The sequence below is a fragment of the Hippopotamus amphibius genome, chromosome 2 (genome assembly GCF_030028045.1).
Source record: "Hippopotamus amphibius kiboko isolate mHipAmp2 chromosome 2, mHipAmp2.hap2, whole genome shotgun sequence".
Lineage (NCBI taxonomy): Eukaryota > Metazoa > Chordata > Mammalia > Artiodactyla > Hippopotamidae > Hippopotamus > Hippopotamus amphibius.
The window spans coordinates 10,503,261-10,525,489 of NC_080187.1; the positions used below are offsets into that span (position 1 = coordinate 10,503,261).

Genomic DNA, 22,229 nt, shown 5'->3' on the forward strand with positions numbered 1-22,229 from the left:
GTATTTTGTAATTCAGTGTATGCTTATATGTAGTAGATTGAGTGTATGACTCTGTGTGTATATGTGTGTATGTATGTATGTGTGTGTTTGTTTAAAACTCTATAGAGCTTTTTGTATACACTGTCTTATTTAATCCTTAGGATATCCCCAGGTTGGTATTTCTGTTTTGTGGACAAGGAAACTGAGGCACAGAGGATCAAGTAACTTAGCAGGGTTACACAGCTAAGTAACAGATAGTAAGCTAAGTAATAGGTAGTAAGAAGCAGGGGTTTGACTTCAAAGACTGTGCACTTAACCTCTGAACTGTGAAATGGTGTTACTTGTGTAAGATATCCTGCAATTCGTACTTGTTGATTTAGGAATAAAGAAAGGAGTATTTCTTCTTGGCCCTACTCTGTTTCTCCAAAATTTGACCTTCCATCAGCATTGAACATAGTTGATCACTCCTCGTTTGAAACATTTTCTTCACAGGACTTCCATAATACCTCATCGTATGGTTTCCTTTGTACGTCATCAAGCAGTCTCTTTTGCTGGTTCCTTTTCTCCCTAACTTCTATGGGAAGTAGCATTAAGATTCAGTTTTTGAATTTATCCTTTTCTCTATTTGTAAGCAGCCACTTTAGTTGTCTCTTCTAATCTCATGACTTGAAATATATGTTTCCTGATTATCTCCAAATTGATTTCTCTAGCCTGGATCCTTTTCGTTGAATTCAGCACTCACTTGGTCAACTGTTTACAGCACATCTTAGGCACTTTGAAGTCTGATAGGCATAGCAGACTTAGTGTGTCAAAATCAACTTCTTACAGCCACATAGTGGAAGCAACCCAAATATCCAGCAACTGATGAATGGATAAGCAAAATGTGGTAAACACATGTAGTGGAATATTATTCAACTATAAAAAAGAACAACAAAATAATGCGTGTTACAATGTGGATGAACTTTAAAAACATATGTTGGGACTTCCCTGGTGGTGCAGTGGTTAAGAATCCGTCTGCCAATGCAGGGGATATGGGTTCGATCCCTGGTCTGGGAAGATCTCTGATGACGTGGAGCAACTAAGCCCATGCGCCAAAACTACTAAGCCTGCACTCTAGAGTCTGCAAGCTGCAACTACTGAGCCCACGTGCCACAACTACTGAAGCCCATGTGCCTAGAGCTCATGCTCTGCAACAAGAGAAGCCACCACAATGAGAAGCCCACGCACCTCAACAAAGCGTAGCGCCACTTGCCACAACTAGAGGAAGCCTGCATGCAGCAACAAAGACCCAATGCAACCTAAATAAATAAATAAATAAATAAATAAATTTATTAAAAAATAAATAAATAAAAGCATATGTTAAGTGAAAGAAGCCAGTCACAAAAGGCCTTATTTCCAGATGTCCAGAATGAACAAATCCATAGATATAGCAGACTAGTGTTTGCCTGTGGCTGTGGGGTGGGGTTGTGGGAAGTAGGAGATGAGTGCTAATGAGTACAGAGTTTCTTTTTGGGTGATGAAAATGTTCTAAAATTGATTATGGTGATGGTTGCCCAACAGTGAATATGCTAAAAACCATTGAACTTTACACATTAAAGGGGTAAATTTACAAAGGGAGATCAACTCGATGATGGATGATGCCTTAGAAGGCCGGGATGGGGAGGATGGGGGGGAAGTCACGGGAGGGAGGGAATATGGGGATATGTGTATAAATACAGCGGATTGACTTTGGTGTACCTCAAAAACTGGTACAAGAGTGTAAAGCAATTATATTCCAATAAAAAAATTAAAAAAAAATAAAATTCAGGTGGTTTGTGGAAAAAAAAATAAAATGAATGGGATGAAATGAAAAAAGAAGAAAAAAATGAAGAAAAAAGAAAAAGGGGTAAATTTTATGGATGTGTGAATTATATCTCAATGAAGTTGTTTAAAAACTCCTCACAAATTCCTGGTTCCTGATACCCCAAATCAAACCCAGACAAATCAAAACAATCTGCTACTCATGAAAAAATAATTGAGACACGCTGGACTTATTAAAATTAAAAACTTTGCATGGGAATTCACTGGTGGTCCAGTGGTTAGGACTTCTGGCTCTCACTGCTGAGGGCCTGGGTTTAATCCCTGGTCAGGGAACTAAAATCCTACAAGCCGTGTGGCCAAAAAAAAAAAAAAGAAGAAGAAAATTTAAAAAACAAAACAACTTTGCTCTGCAAAAGATGGTGTCAAGAGAATGAGAAGGCAAGCGATGGACTGGGAGAAAATATTTGTGAAAGACATATCTGATAAAGGACTTTTATCCAGAATAAACAAATCACTCTTAAAACTCAACAGTAGGAAAACAAACAACCCTATTAGAAATGGTCCAAAGACCTGAACGGATACCTCACCAAAGAAGATATACAGATGACATATAAACATATGAATAGGTGCTCCATATCCTATGTCATTAGGGAAATGCAAATTAAAACAAGGTGGGAATTCCCTGGTGGTCCAGTGGTTAGGACTCTGTGCTTTCACTGCAAGGGGCTCAGGTTCAGTCCCTGGTGGGGAAACTAAGATCCTACAAGCTGCATGGTTCACCATAAATAAGTAAGTAAGTAAGTAAGTAAGTAAACAAATAATTTAAAAAACCCCTAAAAACCAAAAACAAAAACACAACAACAAGGCAGTACCACTATGCACCTATTAGAATGGCCAGAATCCAAAACACTGACAACACCAAATACTGGCAAAATTGTAGAGCAATGGGAACTCTTGTTGTTTGGGATGCAGACTGGTACACCTACTTTGGAAGATCATTTGGCAGTCTCTTACCAAGCTAAACACCCTTACCATATGATGTAGCAATTATGCTCCTTGGTGTTTATCCCAGTGAATTGAAGACTTAAGTCCACTGCAAAACCTATACACAGATGTTTATGGCAGTGTTATTCATAATTGCCAGAATTGCAAGATGTCCTTCAGTAGACAAATAGATAAACTGGTACATTGAGACTATGGAATATTATTCAGTGCTAAAAATAAATGAGCTATCAAGCCATGAACAGACATGAAAGAAGCTTAAATGCATATTACCACGTGAAAGAAGCCAACCTGAAAAGACAACAAATGTATGATTCCAGCTATATGACATTCCAGAGAAGGCAAAACTATGGTGCTAGTAAAAAGATCAGTGGTTTCCGTCCTTTTCCCATACCTTGCCCTACACATCTCTTCCATCTGGATGTTCATCTGTATCCTTTATCACATCCTTTAATAAACTGGTAAATGCAAGTGTTTCCCTGAGTTCTGTGAGCTGCTCTAGCAAATTATTCAAACCCAAGGAGGAGGTCTTTGGAATCTCTAATCTGTAGCCGATTGGTTAGAAGTGCAGATGATAACCTGGGCTTGCAGCTGGTGTCTGAAGTGTGTGTGTATATTGGCAGGGGAGTTGGGGGAGTGCAGTCTTGTGGGACTGAGCCCTTAACCTGTGGGATTGAGTTAAACTGTAGGATAACCAGCTGGTGTTGCAGAGAATTGCATATTGTAGTGAGAAACAAACCTCCATACATTTGGTGACTGAAGTGTCAAAAATGTGTGTTCTGTGTGTCTAGTAAAGGAGACACATAGGAAAGAAGCACATAGTAGGGAAGAACTGAGTTTTTCCCTACATATGAAGGAAAAAGCTGATTTTTAAAAAAATAAATTTATTTATTTATTTATTTAATTGGCTGTGTTGGGTCTTCGTTGCTGCACACGAGCTTTCCTTAGTTGCAGCGAGTGGGGGCTACTCTTTATTGTGGTGCGCGGGCTTCTTACTGCGGTGGCCTCTCTTGTTGCAGAGCACGGGCTCTAGGCGCGTGGGCTTCAGTGGTTGTGGCACATGGGCTCAACAATTGTGGCTCACGGGCTCTGGAGCACAGGCTCAATAGTTGTGGCGCACGGGCTTAGTTGCTCCGTGGCATGTGGTATCTTCCTGGGGCAGGGATCGAACCCGTGTCCCCTGAATTGGCAGGCAGATTTTTACCCACTGCGCCACCTAGGAAGTCCTGATTTTTTTTTTTAAACAAATGCAAATGGAACTGAAGGAACCTTAGAGACCATCTTTCATTATAAACTTAAGGCTTTGAGTTCAGAAACACTGTTTCACTCACCAGTTCCTATTATGAATAATGGATGGATTATTTATCAGGACAAGGATTGTTTATTGAAGCATCTGAGGGTTGTAGGAAATTCAATACAAGAAGGAGTTGCTGCTCAGGGCCAGAAGGACTCCAGGCCAAAAGGAAGATCTTGCCTTTGAGGTGCTATTTGAAGATTAGGAACTTATCCTAGGAATAAGAACAAACATTTTGATTTTGAAAATTTCTTAAACAGCCTTATTTCCCCTCATTTTCTTTTGGGGGGCCTTTTTTCTTGCTCCTCCTCCCCCCCTCCCATTGCAGGTTCTCTCCTATGCTTGCCTCTGTGTAAAGTGTTGTAGCTATAACTGTTAAATTGTAGCATTTAGATTCCTTAATTAATGTTTAAAATCATTTCATTATGTTCATGAAGTTTAATTTGTCCTTTCTTGGGACTTCCCTGGTGGTCCAGGGGTTAAGAATCCGCCTTCCAATGCAGGGGACGTAGGTTTGATCCCTGGTCCAGGAAGATCCCACATGCCGTGGAGCAACTAAGCCCGTGTGCCACAACTACTGAGCCTGTGTTCTAGAGCCTGCAAGCCACAGCTGCTGAGCCCGTGAGCCACAAGTACTGAAGCCCTCTCACTCTAGGGCCTGCGTGCTGCAACTGCCAAAGCCTGTGCTCTACAACAAGAGGAGCCACCACACTGAGAAGCCCACACACCACAATGAAGAGTAGCCCCTGCTCATGGCAACTAGAAAAAGCCTGCGTGCAGCAATGAAGACCCGATGCAGCCAAATAAATAAAATTTTTTTTTTAAATTTGTCCTTTCTTGGCAGACCTTCATAAAATCTAGTAGGGCCTCTGACTGTAGTATTAATTGATCTCAGATGGAAGGAAGATTCCCCTCCAGTTCTTTATACATAGCAGACTGTACGTTTCCTTCTCCAGAGAGCTGTTATGAAAATCATTTTCCTTCTGTGAAATGTTTTTATTTGAGTGCTTTCAGAGGGCAAATATTTTTAAAATGCAAACATTTAGAAGTCTTTTTAAAAGGTGGAGTTGGACTTCCTAGGTGGCTCAGTGGTTAAGAATCTGCCTGCCAATGCAGGGAACATGGATTGAAGCCCTGTTCCAGTAAGATCCCACATGCCGCGGAGCAACTAAGCCTGTGCGCCACAACTATTGAGCCTGTGTGCTACACCTACCGAAGCCCATGCACCTAGAGCCTGTGCTCCACAACAAGAGAAGCCACTGCAATGAGGAGCCCACACACCACAATGAAGAGTAGCCCCTGCTCGCCACAGCTAGAGAAGGCCCATGTGCAGCAACAAAGACCTGATGCAGCCAGTAAACAAATAAAATAAATAAATAAATAAGTAAATAAATAAAATTAAAAGGTGGAGTGACTCCAATTTTAGATTTACATTTTGTAATTAATTTTAGTTAACCTTTTTATTTTGAGATAATTATGTAGATTTATATGCAATTGTAAGAAATAATACCAAGAGATCCCCTGTACCCTTTACCCAGTTTTCCCTAGTAGTAATGTCTTGTAGAACAAATACCACAACCAGGATATTGACATTGATACACCTTACGATCTTGTTCATAATTCTCCAGTTTTGTGTACTCATTTCTGTGTGTATTTAGTTTTATGCAGTCTTATATCTGTAGTCTCATGTATCCAATACCACATTCATGATACAGACAGTTCCATCACCCCAAGGAGTCCATATGTTGTCCTTTTTACAGCCATACCCACTTCCCTCCTGCTGCCCCTAACTCCTAGACCCTTGGCAATCAGTAATCTGGTCTCCATTTCTATAAATTTTTTATTTCAAGAATGTTATATAAATGGAATCATGCAGTATATAACCTTTTGAGGTATTTTTTTTTCTTTTGGCATAAATCCCTTGAAATTTATACAGATTGTCATGTGGCAATACTTTGTTTCTTTTTATTGCTGAATCGTATTCCATGGTGCGAATATATCATAATTTAACTATTTACTGTTAATTGCCAAGAATGCAGTTGCTGGGTCATATTTGTAAGTGCGTGGTTTGCAGTTTACTTTAAAAATTAGCAGATGAAAACCTTTTCCTGTTAAAATTATTGGACAGGAAATTTTACATTTTTTGGTGAAAAACATCATTTTACAGTTCCTTGCAAAGCTCTCTGTCTTCTAGAACCAATTACCCATATAGCCAGGGAATTTGCGTTTTGGAATGGGCATTGTGAGAGGAAGGTGAAAGCTGACAGAAATCAAGTCCGAGAATCATCATAGGGTAGTTTCCTTTCCTGTGAAACAATACATGTATTAGTTCTTGTCTTTTTTCATTTGGTCTTTAGTTTTAATATTGTAATAAAAGGTTGCATTTTATTTTCTCTTCTTACAGCGGCTATGTGACTATGTTTGTGACCTCCTCTTGGAAGAGTCAAATGTCCAGCCAGTATCAACACCAGTAACAGTGTGTGGAGACATACACGGACAGGTAAAATTTTATGAGCAGATTTTTAGCTTTTGTGCTGTCTGTCCGTAGTCGATGTGTGTTTCCACTAGTGCTGCAAAATATTAAAAAAAAACAACAAAAAAACCTGGTGGTTGGCTAGGGTGCCTCAGTCTGTGTGGCACTAATGATTCCTAGTTACTGTTGAAGTGAATAAAAGCAGTGGTCAAATTATTCATGGACTTAGTTGAAATCATACTTAGTGAATAGAGTGAAGCGTTATTGCTCTGTGGAAAGGGGGAGATATACAAATGTGGACTGCTCATAGTTATTATGATTGATAGGAGATGCTTTGGTTTTAGGCACTAATTTTCTATTCATTCTGTTCACTTAATGTCATATTTTATTGAAAATTTATCATTTCCTTAGTGGGAATGAAAGTGGCAGCTGTACAGAAAGATGTGCTGCCTGTTTACACAGCAAGTCAGTCTAGAATGGGATGAGAAAAACATTTCATTTTTTCATCTGCTGGGGTTTTGTTTGTTTGTTTTTAAGAGTTTCAGAGCATTGACAGGAGGGGTACACCTCATCTTTAGACTCTTACTGTCAGTGGTTAGCTTAGTTAGAAACCTGTGTATTTGTAGAGTTTTATCTTTTTTACTGGGAAGTGAAAGCTGAACAGAACACTCATAGCCTGCTCTATGCATGCAATGGAGTTGGGCTATAAGACATAACATATTGTGAACAACATAGTGTTTATGAATTCCTGCAGGACCTTAACTATGACTGCCTGAAGGAGCAGAAGTGTGTGTAGATTGGTTGTGATTGAGGGCTGCTCCCTGAGTAGAGTTCCATTCTGACCATTTAGAGAGCTCTTTTCTTTTTGATTTTTCAGTCTGTTTTCTGGATATGTGAGGGTATAATAAATGACATCTGCATGCTATCAGCTTCTAAATAGAGGCCCCATTACGTCATATTTGATCTGTTAAAATTCTTCTCTAAGGTAGACATTAGGGGTGTACTTCTTAATTTCCATGTAACTTCTCTCCAAAAGTATAATAAACATTTGTATTTTGCTAACATAAAGGATTTTCATATAAGCAATGCCTCAACATATTCCTAAAAGCTGGAATAAACCAAGTAATGGTTTCCTTTGATTATAATATTAAAATTGGGGGATTACCTGTGTTATCAAGGGCTTTTTTTTTCTTTTTATTGGCTGCACCGCTTGGCTTATAGGATCTTAGTTCTTGACCAGAGATTGAACCCATGCACTTGGCAGTGAAAGTTACAGAGTCCTAACCACTGGACTTCCATGGAATTCCCCAACGACTCTTTTTACAGTCATGATCAAAGGTCAGGAAGTCAGACAACTTCAAACTACTAAAATTAATTAAAATAATAAATTTTCACTCCATTGATATTTATTATATATACCTTCAGTCAGATGTACAGTTCTTGCTTTCATTTATCTTGTATTTTGAGGTTAATAAAGTGCTTTTCCACATATTCCATGTCAGCATTTTGTGGAGAAGGAAATTGAGACTGAAAGATTGAGGGACAGAGCTGAGATTTGAAACTCATTTGGGTGTCTGATAGCCCATGTTATATATTTATTTACTTATGCATGCATGTATGCATACATGCATGCCACACAGCTTGCAGGATCTCAGTTCCTAGACCAGGGATTGAACCTGGGCCCGGAATCCTAACCATGAGGCTACCAGGGAACTCCCAGCCCATGTTATTTTAAGACTACCACCAAACTGAACAGTGTTTCTTTTGTGCTTGACCCTTTAAAACAATTGCTCATCAAAAGCATGGGACTTGAGGAGCTTCTAAATGTCTGCAGACTAAGTCAAAATGTAAGATGTATCCTTTGGGACTTGTAGAGTTGCCTTCCCCTTGGATCAGTTTTGGAATTGCAGGATTGGGTTATGAGTATAAATAAACTCATAAAAAATGTTGGCAAGCATACAGTGCTGAGAAGCATTGAAACAGTATAATCTAGGGAGAAGATTGTAGACTTCAGTGTCAGACAGAGCTTGGTTTAAGTCCTGCTTGGGTACATAACAGCTGTTTAAGAAGCCCTTCAGCTAGCTCTTCCAGTTCTTTAAATACAGCCTGTGGACCCTTGAGGGTTTATAAGATGGGGCAGAATCAGCTGGGTAAAACTGCTGGTGCCTCAGCATGAGTCAAGGGAGTGTCACCAGCCTATGCTGGTTGTTTTTATATTCTTCACCAGCATGCATGCATGTACAATAAAATAAAATGCCAGTTTCACTTAAGAATGACCTTGATGAAGCAGTAACATTAATTGGAACTCTTAACCCTTGAGTAGATAGGTTTTGAGCAGTCCCAGTGATGAAGTAAGAAGTATGCATAAAGCACATCTACTGTATATCGAAGAAAAATGGTTTGCTCAAAAGAAAAGTACTTGTGCAGTTCTTTGCATCTTCAGCTGAAATAGCCTCTTTTTTTTTTTTTTTTTTAATGGAACGCTATTTTTACTTGAGAGAATGAATGACAAGCTATGGGTATTTGGCAGCTATTTTACAAAAGTGAAAAAAGTAAGCCAGTCACTTCAAGGATAACAATTGCTGGTATTTATTGCTGATGACAGAATTTGAGTTTTCAAGTGAAATTTTGGAATTTTGGAAAATTTGAGTTCACCACCATGAGGCTACCAGCTTCTGATACTTAAAAGACTTTTCTGATGAGATGAATGATGATAGTAACAAATTTTTTTTTAATGATATATAAAGAAATGTCATTTCCATTTCCAAATAACCTGTCACGCACTCAAAGTGTTAGATCAACCTATCAAACAGAGTTGAGAAGAGACCAGTTGTCAACTTTTGATGTTAGAAGAATACACACTATTATCTCTAGAGGTTATTAAAATTCTCCTCCCTTTTGTAACACCTACCTGTATGAAGTTGGATTTTCTTTGTGTACTTTAATCAGCATATCCCAACAGATTGGATATAGAGGCAGATTATGAGAACCCAGCTGTTTTCTTTTTTGCCAGATATTAAAGAGATTTGCAGAAATGTAAAACACTGCCAATCTTCTCATTAAATTTGTTTTGGAAAACTTTTTCATTAAAAATATGTGTATGTTACTGCTTTGTGAGTTACTGATTTTTTAAATTTAATTTTTTATTTTATGTTGGAGTATAGTTGATTTATAGTGTTGTGTTAGTTTCAGGTGTACGGCAAAGTGATTCAGTTATACATATACATGAACCATTTTTTTAAGGTTCTTTTCCCATATAGGTTATTGTAGAATATTGAGTAGAGTTCCCTGTGCTATACAGTAGGTCCTTGTTTATTTTATTTGTAGTAGGTGTATATCTTAATCCCAAACTCCTAATTCATCCCTCCCCTGATTTTTAAAATAAATTTAAACATTAGAAAATCATCACTTTAAATTTTTGGTATGGTTAATGCCGATTCATATCACTTATAAACAAAAACATTTTGGGGACCTGTCATTTTTAAGGCTATGACTGGGTCCTGAAACCGAAAAGTTTAAAAACTACTGAGTTGGCGAACTATTTCCTTACCTCCAATAATGGAATAAAATCCACTTCTAAGGATTGGTTTTGTTTTAAAATGAGAACTTTTACAGAGTGTGTGTGATATGAAAAACATAAAATAGATGGTAGAAATTATTTGTGAAGTAATGAAATGGGCTTCCAGTAATGTATGACAAGGTTAATTGTCTGCATATATTTTCTGTAAATATTTATTATGTTAAAGAATTTTGGAAAAAACTTCCAGTATGGGGTAGGAACTATGGGTCCCTGAAGCAGAATTCTTGATCGTTCATTAAATATATGTAAGTTACATGGACGCTTACAAAGTTTTTATTCAACAACGTGTTTGTACAGACATCAGTAGTAAAGTCTAAGGACACTCTCTTCCACCACGCTTTTATAGAAGCAACTGTTTTATAAAACTTTTTAATGTTTCCTTCCTGACTGTGTGTGTATACAATTTTTACATAGTAAAATTGTATAGTTATATTAGAGGTATAGTTTTGTGTTCCATTCTTTTCCCTAATCGTTTTCCCACTTTGCTAGTTTCCATTATACTCATTATTTATGACTGCATAAGATCCGGGTCTTTGTGTTGGTAGATCATACTTTTATTAATATTCCCGTATGTTAGTCATGAAGGTTGTTTCTTCTGTTATTAGAAATGATGCTATGATGCATTTTCTTTATGTTATACAGCTTTTTTTTTTCTTTAGGATATAGTCACAGAAGTGGAATTACTAGGCAAAGTAACATACACACATATATGTATGTATATATACACTGAGAGTGTGTATAGATATATATACTTATTTTTTACTACTATTGTGTGATTGTATTTTATATGTATGTGATATATGATACACATACACACATCATACATACATCTGTGCAGTGGGAAATGAGAAGTATATTCCTTCAAAGGAAGGGATTCCACTTAGTAGAAATGGACAGCAAATATTTTGAACAAATAATAGTATGCCACTTGACTGAGAATGAATTTTATTTTATTTGTTTGCTTGCTAATTTTAAGAAGATAGGAAAATTTTATTTTAAACTTTCTAAAGTTTTTTTTTGTCTTTAAGCAAGTGACAACTCTTCAGATTTATGAAACATTGCTACAAAGGGTAGTACTTTCTTTCATTAGTATTTAAATTTCAGTTTTGTTCACTATGACTAAGATTTCTGTACTGTTTTAAAGTGTTAGAAATTTAAGTAGTAATTCTACTTTCAAGTGTAAAAGATAGATGTGAAGGAAATTATTAGTTGTAGTTGGTATGGTATGTTATAATCAGTTCCTTTAATCCAAAATCTTTTTTCAGAAAAACTGTGACGTTTTCTTTAGGAAGTAGAATTAGGATAATCTAGTTGACTGCAGTTGTCAAACACATATTTTTGTCAATTAAATTTTCAATCAAATAGAATATGATAAAATATACAAATTCTTTTTTTTTTATTGATTATTGAGAAGGCTCTCCACAACTGTAGAATATGGTGGTACACATCTCCGAAAGTAGAGTGTAAGAAGGTAGGTTGATCTGCTCTTTAGGACACTGTGAAGTGTCATGTAAAAGAAATTCTTATCTGCTTGTTTCGTTATCTTTTGTCTCATTAAAATAGGTGCTGAATGTGGGGCAGGGTGATTGGGTTAGTTTATTGACAGGTAACTGACAAATGATTTCAAATTCTCAAGTGATAGATGGGGAGATGTATGAAAGAAATTTGAGAGGGGGTTGCCTCTAACATTAATGACCTAGAAATGACTTTAGTGATAACTGTGACCTTCATTTTAGTGCCACCCCCTCCCCTTTTTTTAAAAAAGCTTAGGAGCTGTATGCTTGGCATTTTAGTTTGCACTTTATTTCTTCTTATAAATGTAAATATTTTAAGTCCTCGTAATTAACTGGCTTCTTTACACAGTTTGGCCTCAGTTTTATTATTTTACTCCACAGGAATTTGTAACCAGCATGTATTGCCTTTCTTTTATAGTTTTACGACCTATGTGAACTATTCAGAACTGGAGGTCAGGTTCCTGACACAAACTACATATTTATGGTATGTAAACACCAGTGACATCAAGTACTTATTTTAAATGGAAGGGAACTGACTTACTACGTGTAAATTATATAATAATTTCATTGCCATGTGACAGTCATTTAAATATATGAAAAGGTGATTCTATACTTTTCTACGTTTTGCTGTGTCCTCTAGTTGAGAATAATTGCTTTTGTAAACTGCTATATGCATAGGACTGGGTTGTAGCCCTCAGTAATAGTTAGGCAGAAAAATAGCCTACAACCACATGTTTAAGGCATAAATCTTCAAGTTATTGTTATTTTATCAGATTTTTTTCAGCGTTCATTTTCATCTGTTATTAATTTGTGGATTGATGAATATACACATATACACATTTGCTGTTAGGGTAGATATTTGCTTACTTTCTTTTTGGAATATAATGTTATTGTTGAACTTTTTCTGAGTCCTGTTATTTTTCTTCCTTCTGAAAATTTCTCGGTTACTTTCCTATTCTTTTAGCTGTTTTCCTATTGATCTAATATTGGCCCTAGTTAAACACAAATGGGAAATGTGTAAATAGTATGTCATCATATGCAGTTGTTAAATATGAAGCTAAATGTAGAACACTTATAATTATATTTGCTTTTACAAAAAAACTGTTCATTGACAGCTAACTTGAAATAGTTAAAAAGATTTTTGAAATCCCTTTAAAGTTTTTTGATTTACACATGATCTTTGAGAAACATTTATTAATGTAGGTAATAGAGAATTGAAAAAAATGGTGGTTTTGCTGGTAAAATCCTTGAGAGAATTGCACAGCAGGTTCCTGTAGGCCTCCTGTAGCATAAGACTAGTACAGACATTTAGTAGGAACAGCTTATTTACTTCCATTTCAGTTTTTTGTTAAAATCCAATTTCCAAATAATTCCATGTGTAACTCTTCATTTTTGTTTTTTTGGACTGTGTCTCTGAGTTTGTGCACTTTGGTGTAAATTTTTAAAAAATATTGTTGCTGTTGTATTGTTTGTAACTGTAAATTTTTACTTTCCAGGGTGATTTTGTAGACAGAGGTTACTATAGTTTGGAGACCTTCACTTACCTTCTTGCACTAAAGGCTAAATGGCCTGATCGTATCACACTTTTGCGAGGAAATCATGAGAGTAGACAGATAACACAAGTGTATGGATTTTATGGTAAGACCTTCTGTTTCTGATTCTGAATATTCTTTTTCCTTCCTCTTTGGGAAGAAAAAGCCACACAAATCATACATGTGCTTTTCGCAGTAAAATTAGAAAATATAATCTTTTTCTACTTTCTCACCTTTCACTCCCTTTCTTCCCTTAATCAGTTGAATATCTGACTATTGATATATAACGAGAACCATTCTTTTTTTTTAATTGAAGTATAGTTGATTTACAATATTAGTTTCAGATGTACAACATAGTGATTCAATATTTTTATAGGTTATACTTCTTTTAAAGTTATTATAAAATATTAGCTATAATCCCTGTGTTGTACAGTATATCCTTGTAGCTTATTATTTTATACATAGTAGTCTGAGCGAACCATTTGTAACTTCTTGGTGTATGTCTTTCTAGATCAGTGCCTCAAAATATAGTCCTTAGTTTACCTCATTGGAATCATTTGGGGTGCTTGTTAAAAATGTAGATTGCTGGGTGCCACTGCAGACCTTTTCGTGTGGGACCTTAGAATCTGCTGAGAGGGAATGTTTTGCACACTCAGTTTGAGAACCTGTTCTTTGTGTGTGTGTGCGTTTGTATGCATATGTGTGTACATACACACACACCAAGCTCAAATGGAATCATACTTGTTTTTTAACATTGTGACCAGCCTTTTCACGTCATCGATGTTAGTCTTATAGCTGTATAGTATTATACTCTATGGATGTACTGTAAATCTGTGTGCTTGCTCCAGAGAATACTAGGACCTCGGGTCATAAATAGAATACAGCCATTAAAAGCAAAAAAGCTACTTCTATAAAACTTTTATGTGGTTGAAACTTTTTAAAAATTAGGTTAGGAAGCTCTTTGAAGGAGGTAGATAGCAGAACTATTGAGATTATTAATATGAATTTTCCTTGAGCACAATTAAGGCAGATATTGAGATATTAATCTCATAACCCTTTAGTTTTAGACTTTATATTTTGAATTATCTTCTGTCATTATAAAGATTATAAAGAAATTTTGACAGTTTATCATGATTTATTTATTTATTTATTTATTTATTTATTTATTTATTTATTTATGGCTGCACCCTGTGTCTTACTAAATCTCAGCTCCCTGACCCGGGATTGAACCCGGGCCATGGAAGTGAAAGCCTGGAATCCTAACCACTAGGCAACCAGGGAACTCCCCGACAGTTTATTGTTTATGTAACTGTTAATAGGAATTGAAAAGTTAGATGGCTAATATTTATCTCCTTTCTACAAGTTACTTCAGATTTTCATTCACAAAATGCCAAATACCATTTGGAATAGAAGTGTTTGATTCTTTTTCAAAATAATCAGTATTTTGGATAATACATAGTGTAGTGTTAGCTCAGTGAAAGCAGCTGGCTCTAAGATTAATGTCACATATATAATTACAACCCAGAATTTGACCAGCATTATCAGTGTAGGGCAAAAAGGATAAAAGAAGGAGAGGAAGGAGGACATTTTAATCAAGATGCCTTGCCTGAAATAAATGACAACAGCACAACGTCTAGTATTGAATTTTATTTGATCCCAAGCTATGCTCTAGTGTTTATCTATGGTTTTGTTTAATAAGAGGAAGCCATCTGCTCCTCAGGAGGGAGATAATTTTAGTCGTCAAGGAGCTTATTAACATTGATTTTAAAGTAGTAAAGGGACTTCCCTGGTGGTCCAGTGGTTAAGAGTCTGCCTTCCAGTGCAGGGCACGAGGGTTCAGTCCTTGGTTGGGGAACTAAGATCCCACATGCCACGGGGCAGCTAAGCCTGTGTGCCGCAACAACTGAGCCCAGACACTCTGGAGCCCGTGCGCCACGACTAGAGAGAAGCCCACACCTGTGGCTGGAGAAGCCTGTGCGCCACAAAGAAGAGCCTGTGCACCACATCGAAAAGATCTCCCCGTGCAGCAGCGAAGATCCCACGTGCTGCAACTAAGACCCAATGCAGCCAAATAAATAAATACTTTTTTTTTTAAAGTAGTAAAAATGTCCATTATAGCTATTATATTGGGCCTTCAGTTCACACTGATAAACATATGGTCAGCAGTTATTATGAACATAGTGCTTTGCTTATGTGTTAAGGTGAAAAATTTACAAGATTCCTACTGGTAAACTGAGCTCATTATTAGAGCTATCTCATGAGACGTTTACATAAGGACCATGCCTCAGGTAGAGATATAATTTAGAAAATTAGGAGGATTGACCATACCCCATGGTCTTATATCCTGTATCATTTTCGGCTGTACTTAGGCAATAGTGGTGTGTCCGTTTTTTTTCAAAATTAAGGAAGAAGCCAAAGAGCAGAACTTCCATGGTATTAACCGAGAGGAGATAATGTACCCTATTAACTGCTGTAGACAGCAGAGAGAATGTTCAGCTGAGAATATGTAAGAACTGATTGGCAGTTTGTCCTTAGTGATGCCTACAGGGGTACGTACTGGAACTCAAGTTTGTAGTTGCACAATTTGCAGAAAATCTCAGAAGAGGCAACCTAGGCCTAAGAAATGTTGAAATGAGAATTACCCATGCTCCTGTGATTAAGAGTCCTCTACTTTGTTTGATTATCCTACTAGAATAAGATAGTCACATTAAATACATTACTCTGTTTGATAGAATTGCCCAGTATTTTTTTTTTTTAAGTTTATTTATTTATTTGGCCACACTGCATGGCCTGCAAGACCCCAGTTCCCCAACCAGGGATCGAACCTGCTCACTGAGCGGTGAAAGCGTGGAGTCCCAACCACCAGACTGTCAGGAAGTTGCCCCCAGTATTAATAAGACAAAAGCTTTTGCTTTGGGTTAGGTGAAATTAATATTTAGCTCCTCTTGATTATAGCATTTTGACCAGTAATTTCAACTGCTAAGGCCACTTCTGGAATGAAAAGCAGGACCACATTTTTAGACTAGTTAGACACTAGTCTTCTGGTTCTACACGGAGGACCTACCAGGGCTAAATATGTATCATAACTTGCTGTGCTAGTTTAAGCTGAATTTCTGTTGTTCTAGTGTTAGATGTATTCTTTATTTTTTGGCTGAGCCTCGTGGCATGCAGGATCTTAGTTCCCTGACCAGTAATTGAACGTGGGCCACAAGTAGTGAAGGTGCTGAGTCCTAACCACTGGACCGCCAGGGAACTCCCCTGTATTCCTTATTTTTATCAGTAGATTCAGAACTTCATTAATGAGAACTCTTTATTTCTCTCATAGATGAGTGCCAAACCAAATATGGAAATGCTAATGCCTGGAGATACTGTACCAAAGTTTTTGACATGCTCACAGTGGCAGCTGTAAGTTTATGTAGATTTTTATAAAGCCCAAGTATTTTCTTGCCAGTAGCACTTTGCATATTTTTATCTAATTGCCATCTCAATTACATTGACATCATTAGTGCTCACTGATGAATTTAAATGTGACTGAGTTTACTATTATATGTTCAACTCTCTGTTATCCTTTTTTGCTAGTTAATAGATGAGCAGATTTTGTGTGTTCATGGTGGTTTATCTCCTGATATCAAAACACTGGATCAAATTCGAACAATTGAACGGAATCAGGAAATTCCTCATAAAGGAGCATTTTGTGATCTGGTTTGGTCAGATCCTGAAGATGTGGATACCTGGGCAATCAGTCCCCGAGGAGCAGGTTGGCTTTTTGGCGCAAAGGTCACAAATGAGGTAAAGCCAACATTTTTGGAAAAGTGGTTTGTTGGTTGCTAATGGACTACATAAGGAACAATGGTGGCTATAGTTACCAAACTGCTAGTCTAGTTTACTCAAACTATGGTGGCTATGGATATAAGGTTTCTTGTCTAGTTTATTATACATATCTTTCCTTAATGGTTAAAGGAGATTGTATGATAAAAGCACCTCCTTTAGCATCCACTGGTACTATGTGTAAAATAAATGTTCCTTTTTTTTCAAACATTGCAATCAAGTAATGAGATAACAAGGGCAAGATAGGCAACTTTTTAATATAGATATTTCTTAGTATATATATATTTTGAGTTATAATTGACATGTAATATTGTATTAGTTTTATGTATACAACACAGTGATTTGCTATGTGTATTTACTGTGAATAGGCAATTTTTTTGAGGTTAACTACTTTCCGTTAAAAATAAATGCACACACACATAGGGTGAAATAATCGAGCATAATGATGTCAGAAAGCTAGATTTATCCTGTCTGAGCCTCTGTTTCCTTAAGTTGCAAGAGAAGGATAATAAATCTCTTTCAGAATTTTGTAAAAACCATACTAAAACCTCAGTAAATGATAAATACTGATAGTAATATATTTATTTTTCAACCATAAAAAACTTAGTTTCATATCTGATTGTACTTACAGAATGCTTTTCTTTCAGAAACTTCTAACTAATTATGTGACTATGATTTCTGTAATTCAGGCCAAAGTGGCTCTGTAACTTATGGAAACTAGTGGGGATAACTGTAGAATGGGTTCTATAATCATGAGAGCTTTAGTAGTTACAGGATTTATACTTTATTTAAATGCTTATTTTCTTGTATATGTAGGTTTTTTTTTTTTTTAGTGTGCTGGATACTTAACAAAACCTTTCTAAATTGCAGTTTGTTCATATCAACAACTTAAAACTCATCTGCAGAGCACACCAACTAGTGCATGAAGGCTATAAATTTATGTTTGATGAGAAGCTGGTAACAGTATGGTCTGCTCCTAATTACTGCTATCGCTGTGGAAATATCGCTTCAATCATGGTCTTCAAAGATGTAAATACAAGAGAACCAAAGTTATTCCGGGCAGTTCCAGATTCAGAACGTGTTATTCCTCCCAGAACAACAACGCCGTATTTCCTTTGAGGCCTTCGCCCGTCCTGCTGACCCATCTTTCTGCCCTCTTCTTACCCCGTCTTTCGTGTGTTACCCTCTACAGTATACTTTTTATTGAGCACTTTGCTGCTGAAATGCTGCCTCTTGCCTTTTTTTTTTTTAATTTTAAATTATCTAAATTTATTTTGTTTGTTATGGTGTCTGTAGCAATGTTTTTCTATCAGTTTTCTGCCCCATCCCATCCCCGCCTTGGACTCATTTGAGAAGACTTGAGAAATGTCTTAATACTTACACTGCTGCATGTAGCTCTTGCTTATTTACTGGTCTGGGGGAAACAAGATGTTTCCTTTTTTAAAAAAGTCAATTGACAGAACAGACTACACTGAAATACTCTTCCTTTTGTATTATTCAGTCTTTTGTTTTAGTTTGGTAAATTTTAAGAAATTTCAGCAGCAAAGTTGTTATTCAGTGGGCACGATGGACTGCAAATGCCTCGAGTTATGTATACCTGTCCCAGCTGTAACCGTCATTGTCCTTTGTTGGATGATATTTTAAGTGGATATAAAATAAATTGGTCTAAAGGGCTGCCCTCCTTGTTGTGTTTTTAAATTTTAATTTAAAAACTCCTACAGCTTATGACTTTGTACATTAAGATAATTGTATTGATCTTTTTTCAGATTCCTTGTATTTTTTAATAAAGTAATCTTAAATAAAACCCAGCTGGGTTAAAGTGTTAGAAATTTTAAACAGCGTACATTGTTACCTTAAAGTTATTCTTTTTTTCTTTTTTCCTAATTAGAGTTCTTGACCCTTTGGTTCTTAAGTTTAAAACTTCAACTGAAATTCAATACTATTTATTTTTAAAAAAAATCACTAAACTGTGCCTAAAGAAATAACTGCCATATTAATGTTTTGGTTTATATCCTCTCTATTAATAGAAAAACATTTAATACTTGTAATGCTGATGTGTTCATTTGATATCAGTTGAGTAGAATGTGACCAATCCAGTTTACAGTCTACCATGAGTATCATTAAGTAAAATATATATACTTTTCAATAGGAATCATTCTTCTCTTACTGTAACACTTGACCTTAACTTTTAGAAAGTGTTCATTTTTTAACTGCAACTGGAAAGGTTGAAAAGTCAGGACTCTTGTATTTGTGAACTGTAATCTGAAGCAGATTTTTAAAAGTGTAGAAAAAAAGAAATTGTCCTTTTTTGTAAAGGTCTGTGATACCATGTTTCAGCTTTGTGTAAGTAATTTGAGTATCCAAAGGGTTATGATGATCAGTTCTTGATATGCAACTGTCCACTTAATAAGGACAGGTGTTCCAGTGTTGCTTATGACTGTGGTCATAAATGATGCTGGAATTAACTATTTTGTGAAATAGTTGGTATCCCTTTACTTACTATAATTAGTTTTTGTCATTCCAGGAAATCTTAGTGAAGCCAGCCAGTTAATAAAGCACTTTAGCATCTGTTCAGGTAGTTTTGAAAACCAACTTTTCCCTTCAGGATAAGAACTTCCAGGTTACCTAAAAATGCAATAAAAATCTTTATAGTCTAAGCTTCTTGGCACATAATTTTTCATCAGGGCTTTTCTTTTATTAAATGAGCACAATACTGTTTTGACCCCCCCCCCCCCCCAACCGCATAGCTCCTTGTATACTTTCTAATTGTATAGCTGTAAGAAAGAAGTGGCTAAGACATTTGCTGCACACACTTGAACTGTTGGGTCAGTAGCTCTATGTTACTGCCCTGACCCCAGTGTAATTCAGGGGGAAAGGTTTTTTTTTATCTTACAGGGATATGTAGCTATGTATTTTACTAAGTGTGAAACACTGGAAATTAATGATGCAGACAACTTGGTGTGGTCTTTGAACAGCTCTCTGCAGTATTTTTTTTCTGTTACCATAAATTGTATTTAAGTGCTTGCTCTCTTCTGCTTTTAAGTTGTACCAATAAAATTGGTAACCCTCAGCCCTTCCTTCCCATTTGACACTCCTTAGCCTAGATTGATGTAGTTGTTTTAGTTATCCATGTAATGTGACTTTTATTTTTAAGCCATGGTGTACTGCATTTGTTTGTCACAAGTTGGGCATGTGCCAATAATATTCTGTCCATTCCTTAATTGCCATCTCTGTTTTGCCTGATTTTTTTCTCTTCAACTGAATAATGGCTTTTTTGCATGAAAAAAAAAGTTTTTAACTATTAGACATGTAAAGGGAAGAGAGAGTGAATGTATTGGACTTTGTAAGCCTAAAAGGAATATTTGGATCCCTCTGATAAATAAGGGCTATGTACTCTATAGAGTAATCATGTGGTGGAAAATACTTGCAAGTCATAGATTTGTAGGCAGGAGGCTCTGTTACTCCCTGTTTCTAGGCTGAATGTAAAATCCCTTATGTTGTATTAATGGGGGTAATAACTATTTTTATTTGCCTATGATAAACTTGGTTTCTAATAAAATGTCCTAGGCTCTAGTGAGAACGGTCTACTTTTAATTGCCAATTACTCCCCTTTCTTCATTTTCCTGATATGCTCTTGGCCAGCTTTTTCTAGGTTAATGCTTTTTCCTGAAAAATCTCACCACTTTAAATGTGTTCATTTGGGTGTGATCCTAAAAAGCCTGGATCATGAGCACATCTCTAATATGCAACCTGCATCAGCTCCTACTCCGTCTGGATGTCTAGAACTGTGGGAAGATTTTGACGTCTTAAACCTGGGTTTCACTTTTGAAATAAGGTTTGAAATATTGTTCTTTGCATTAAGATTTGTGTGTTGTTGCTTTGTAAGCCCAGCACCAGGTTTTGGAAAATGCCTGTACTGTGAAAGCAAATCTGAACTCTTTCTGAGCCTCTTTCATTGTCAGAAATAGAATTGCTTTCCGTCAGCCTCCAAAAAATTGTGTATCTGGAGTCGAAGAGATTTAACAGCAAGAATCCAGATTTTTAAAAATGTACTTGTTTTCTAAATGCTAATGTTTGTAAAGCACCTTCAGTTCTTTGGATGAAAGGTGCTATATTCTCTCAGTGTAAATTAATAAAAAGATTATAGGAAGTTTGTCAAAAAATTTTATCTAATGCAGTCTGTAGTATGTCCCGACAAGAAGTTAGCATTTTATATAACACAATTTAAATTAAAAAATGCTTGCTTATTCCTTCACTTGGTTGCTTGACTAGTAAACAGAAGTGAAACTTTTGTTGTTCTGCATTTGACTCTTAAGTGTTCCAGTTCTTTAAAGGCAGTATTCATTGTTCGGTCCTGGATCCAGTGCCCAGAACCCAGCTTCATGGGATCGTCACAACTCTCTCAATTGTGTGTTTAAACAGTGTGCAGTCATGCTGATGAAATATACAGTAGTAAAACACCAAAAAGAAGCATTTAGGAAGTCCTCTAGCATGAAACCAAACACAGTAGATGTTTGGAGAAGGACCCTGTTCCCCTCTTACGAGTTTTCTATTTCCTTGTTAACACTTCGTGAATATGTACCTTTTGTACCCTCGTGATAGTAAGCTTATTCTGGCTTGGATCACTCAAATGTTTTCTTAATTCAAAAATGCATAAAATTTATGAGTTTTGTGTGTGTGTGTCAACAAAAATAGTTATTATGTAAGTATATTCCACTCAATCCCTGGACACCCACTATTCTCAGCACTTTGTTTTTTTATATAAATGGGAACAGGTTGTAAAAGTTGCATGGAGGCATTATGCAATAGTGGAAAGAATACAGATAGACTTTGGAATCAATCTAGGTAAAAACCCCAGCTCTGCCAGGCAGTGGTAGCAGCTAACCTGTATTGAGCACACTTAGCTAAATGCTGTACATGCCCTATTTTGTGTCACCCTTACTATGGCTCAATGACTATATTATCTCTTTTTTTTTCTTTTTGTTTTCTTTCCTTTTTTTCCCCTTGAGATGAGAAAACAGGCTTTGGTAACTTGCCCAAGGTTGCACAGGAGAGCTGGAACTTGAACCCCTTTAGGGCATCCTAGAGTAGTACATCTTAAGCAGTATTGGTTATTGTAGCTGTGTGACCCTGAGCAAGTTGGGTTCTTTGAATCTTAAAATTCTGTGTCTAAAATAAGAATGCTATACAGGGTTGATCTCAGGATTAAAAATAGCGCACATAAAAT

General features: G+C 36.4%; 1 protein-coding gene across 1 annotated transcript in view; it reads left to right on the plus strand.

The window, feature by feature from the left end:
* PPP6C (protein phosphatase 6 catalytic subunit) overlaps positions 1 to 18,676 on the plus strand; it is a 31,918-nt gene extending 13,242 nt beyond the window's left edge. The window contains exons 2-7 of the mRNA XM_057724733.1: positions 6,480 to 6,575; positions 12,061 to 12,126; positions 13,139 to 13,280; positions 16,500 to 16,579; positions 16,754 to 16,963; positions 17,873 to 18,676. Of these exons, the coding sequence (XP_057580716.1) occupies positions 6,480 to 6,575; positions 12,061 to 12,126; positions 13,139 to 13,280; positions 16,500 to 16,579; positions 16,754 to 16,963; positions 17,873 to 18,121 (843 nt within the window). The 3' untranslated portion in view covers positions 18,122 to 18,676. The remainder of the gene's footprint in view (positions 1 to 6,479; positions 6,576 to 12,060; positions 12,127 to 13,138; positions 13,281 to 16,499; positions 16,580 to 16,753; positions 16,964 to 17,872) is intronic.
* The last annotated feature ends 3,553 nt before the right edge of the window (positions 18,677 to 22,229 follow it).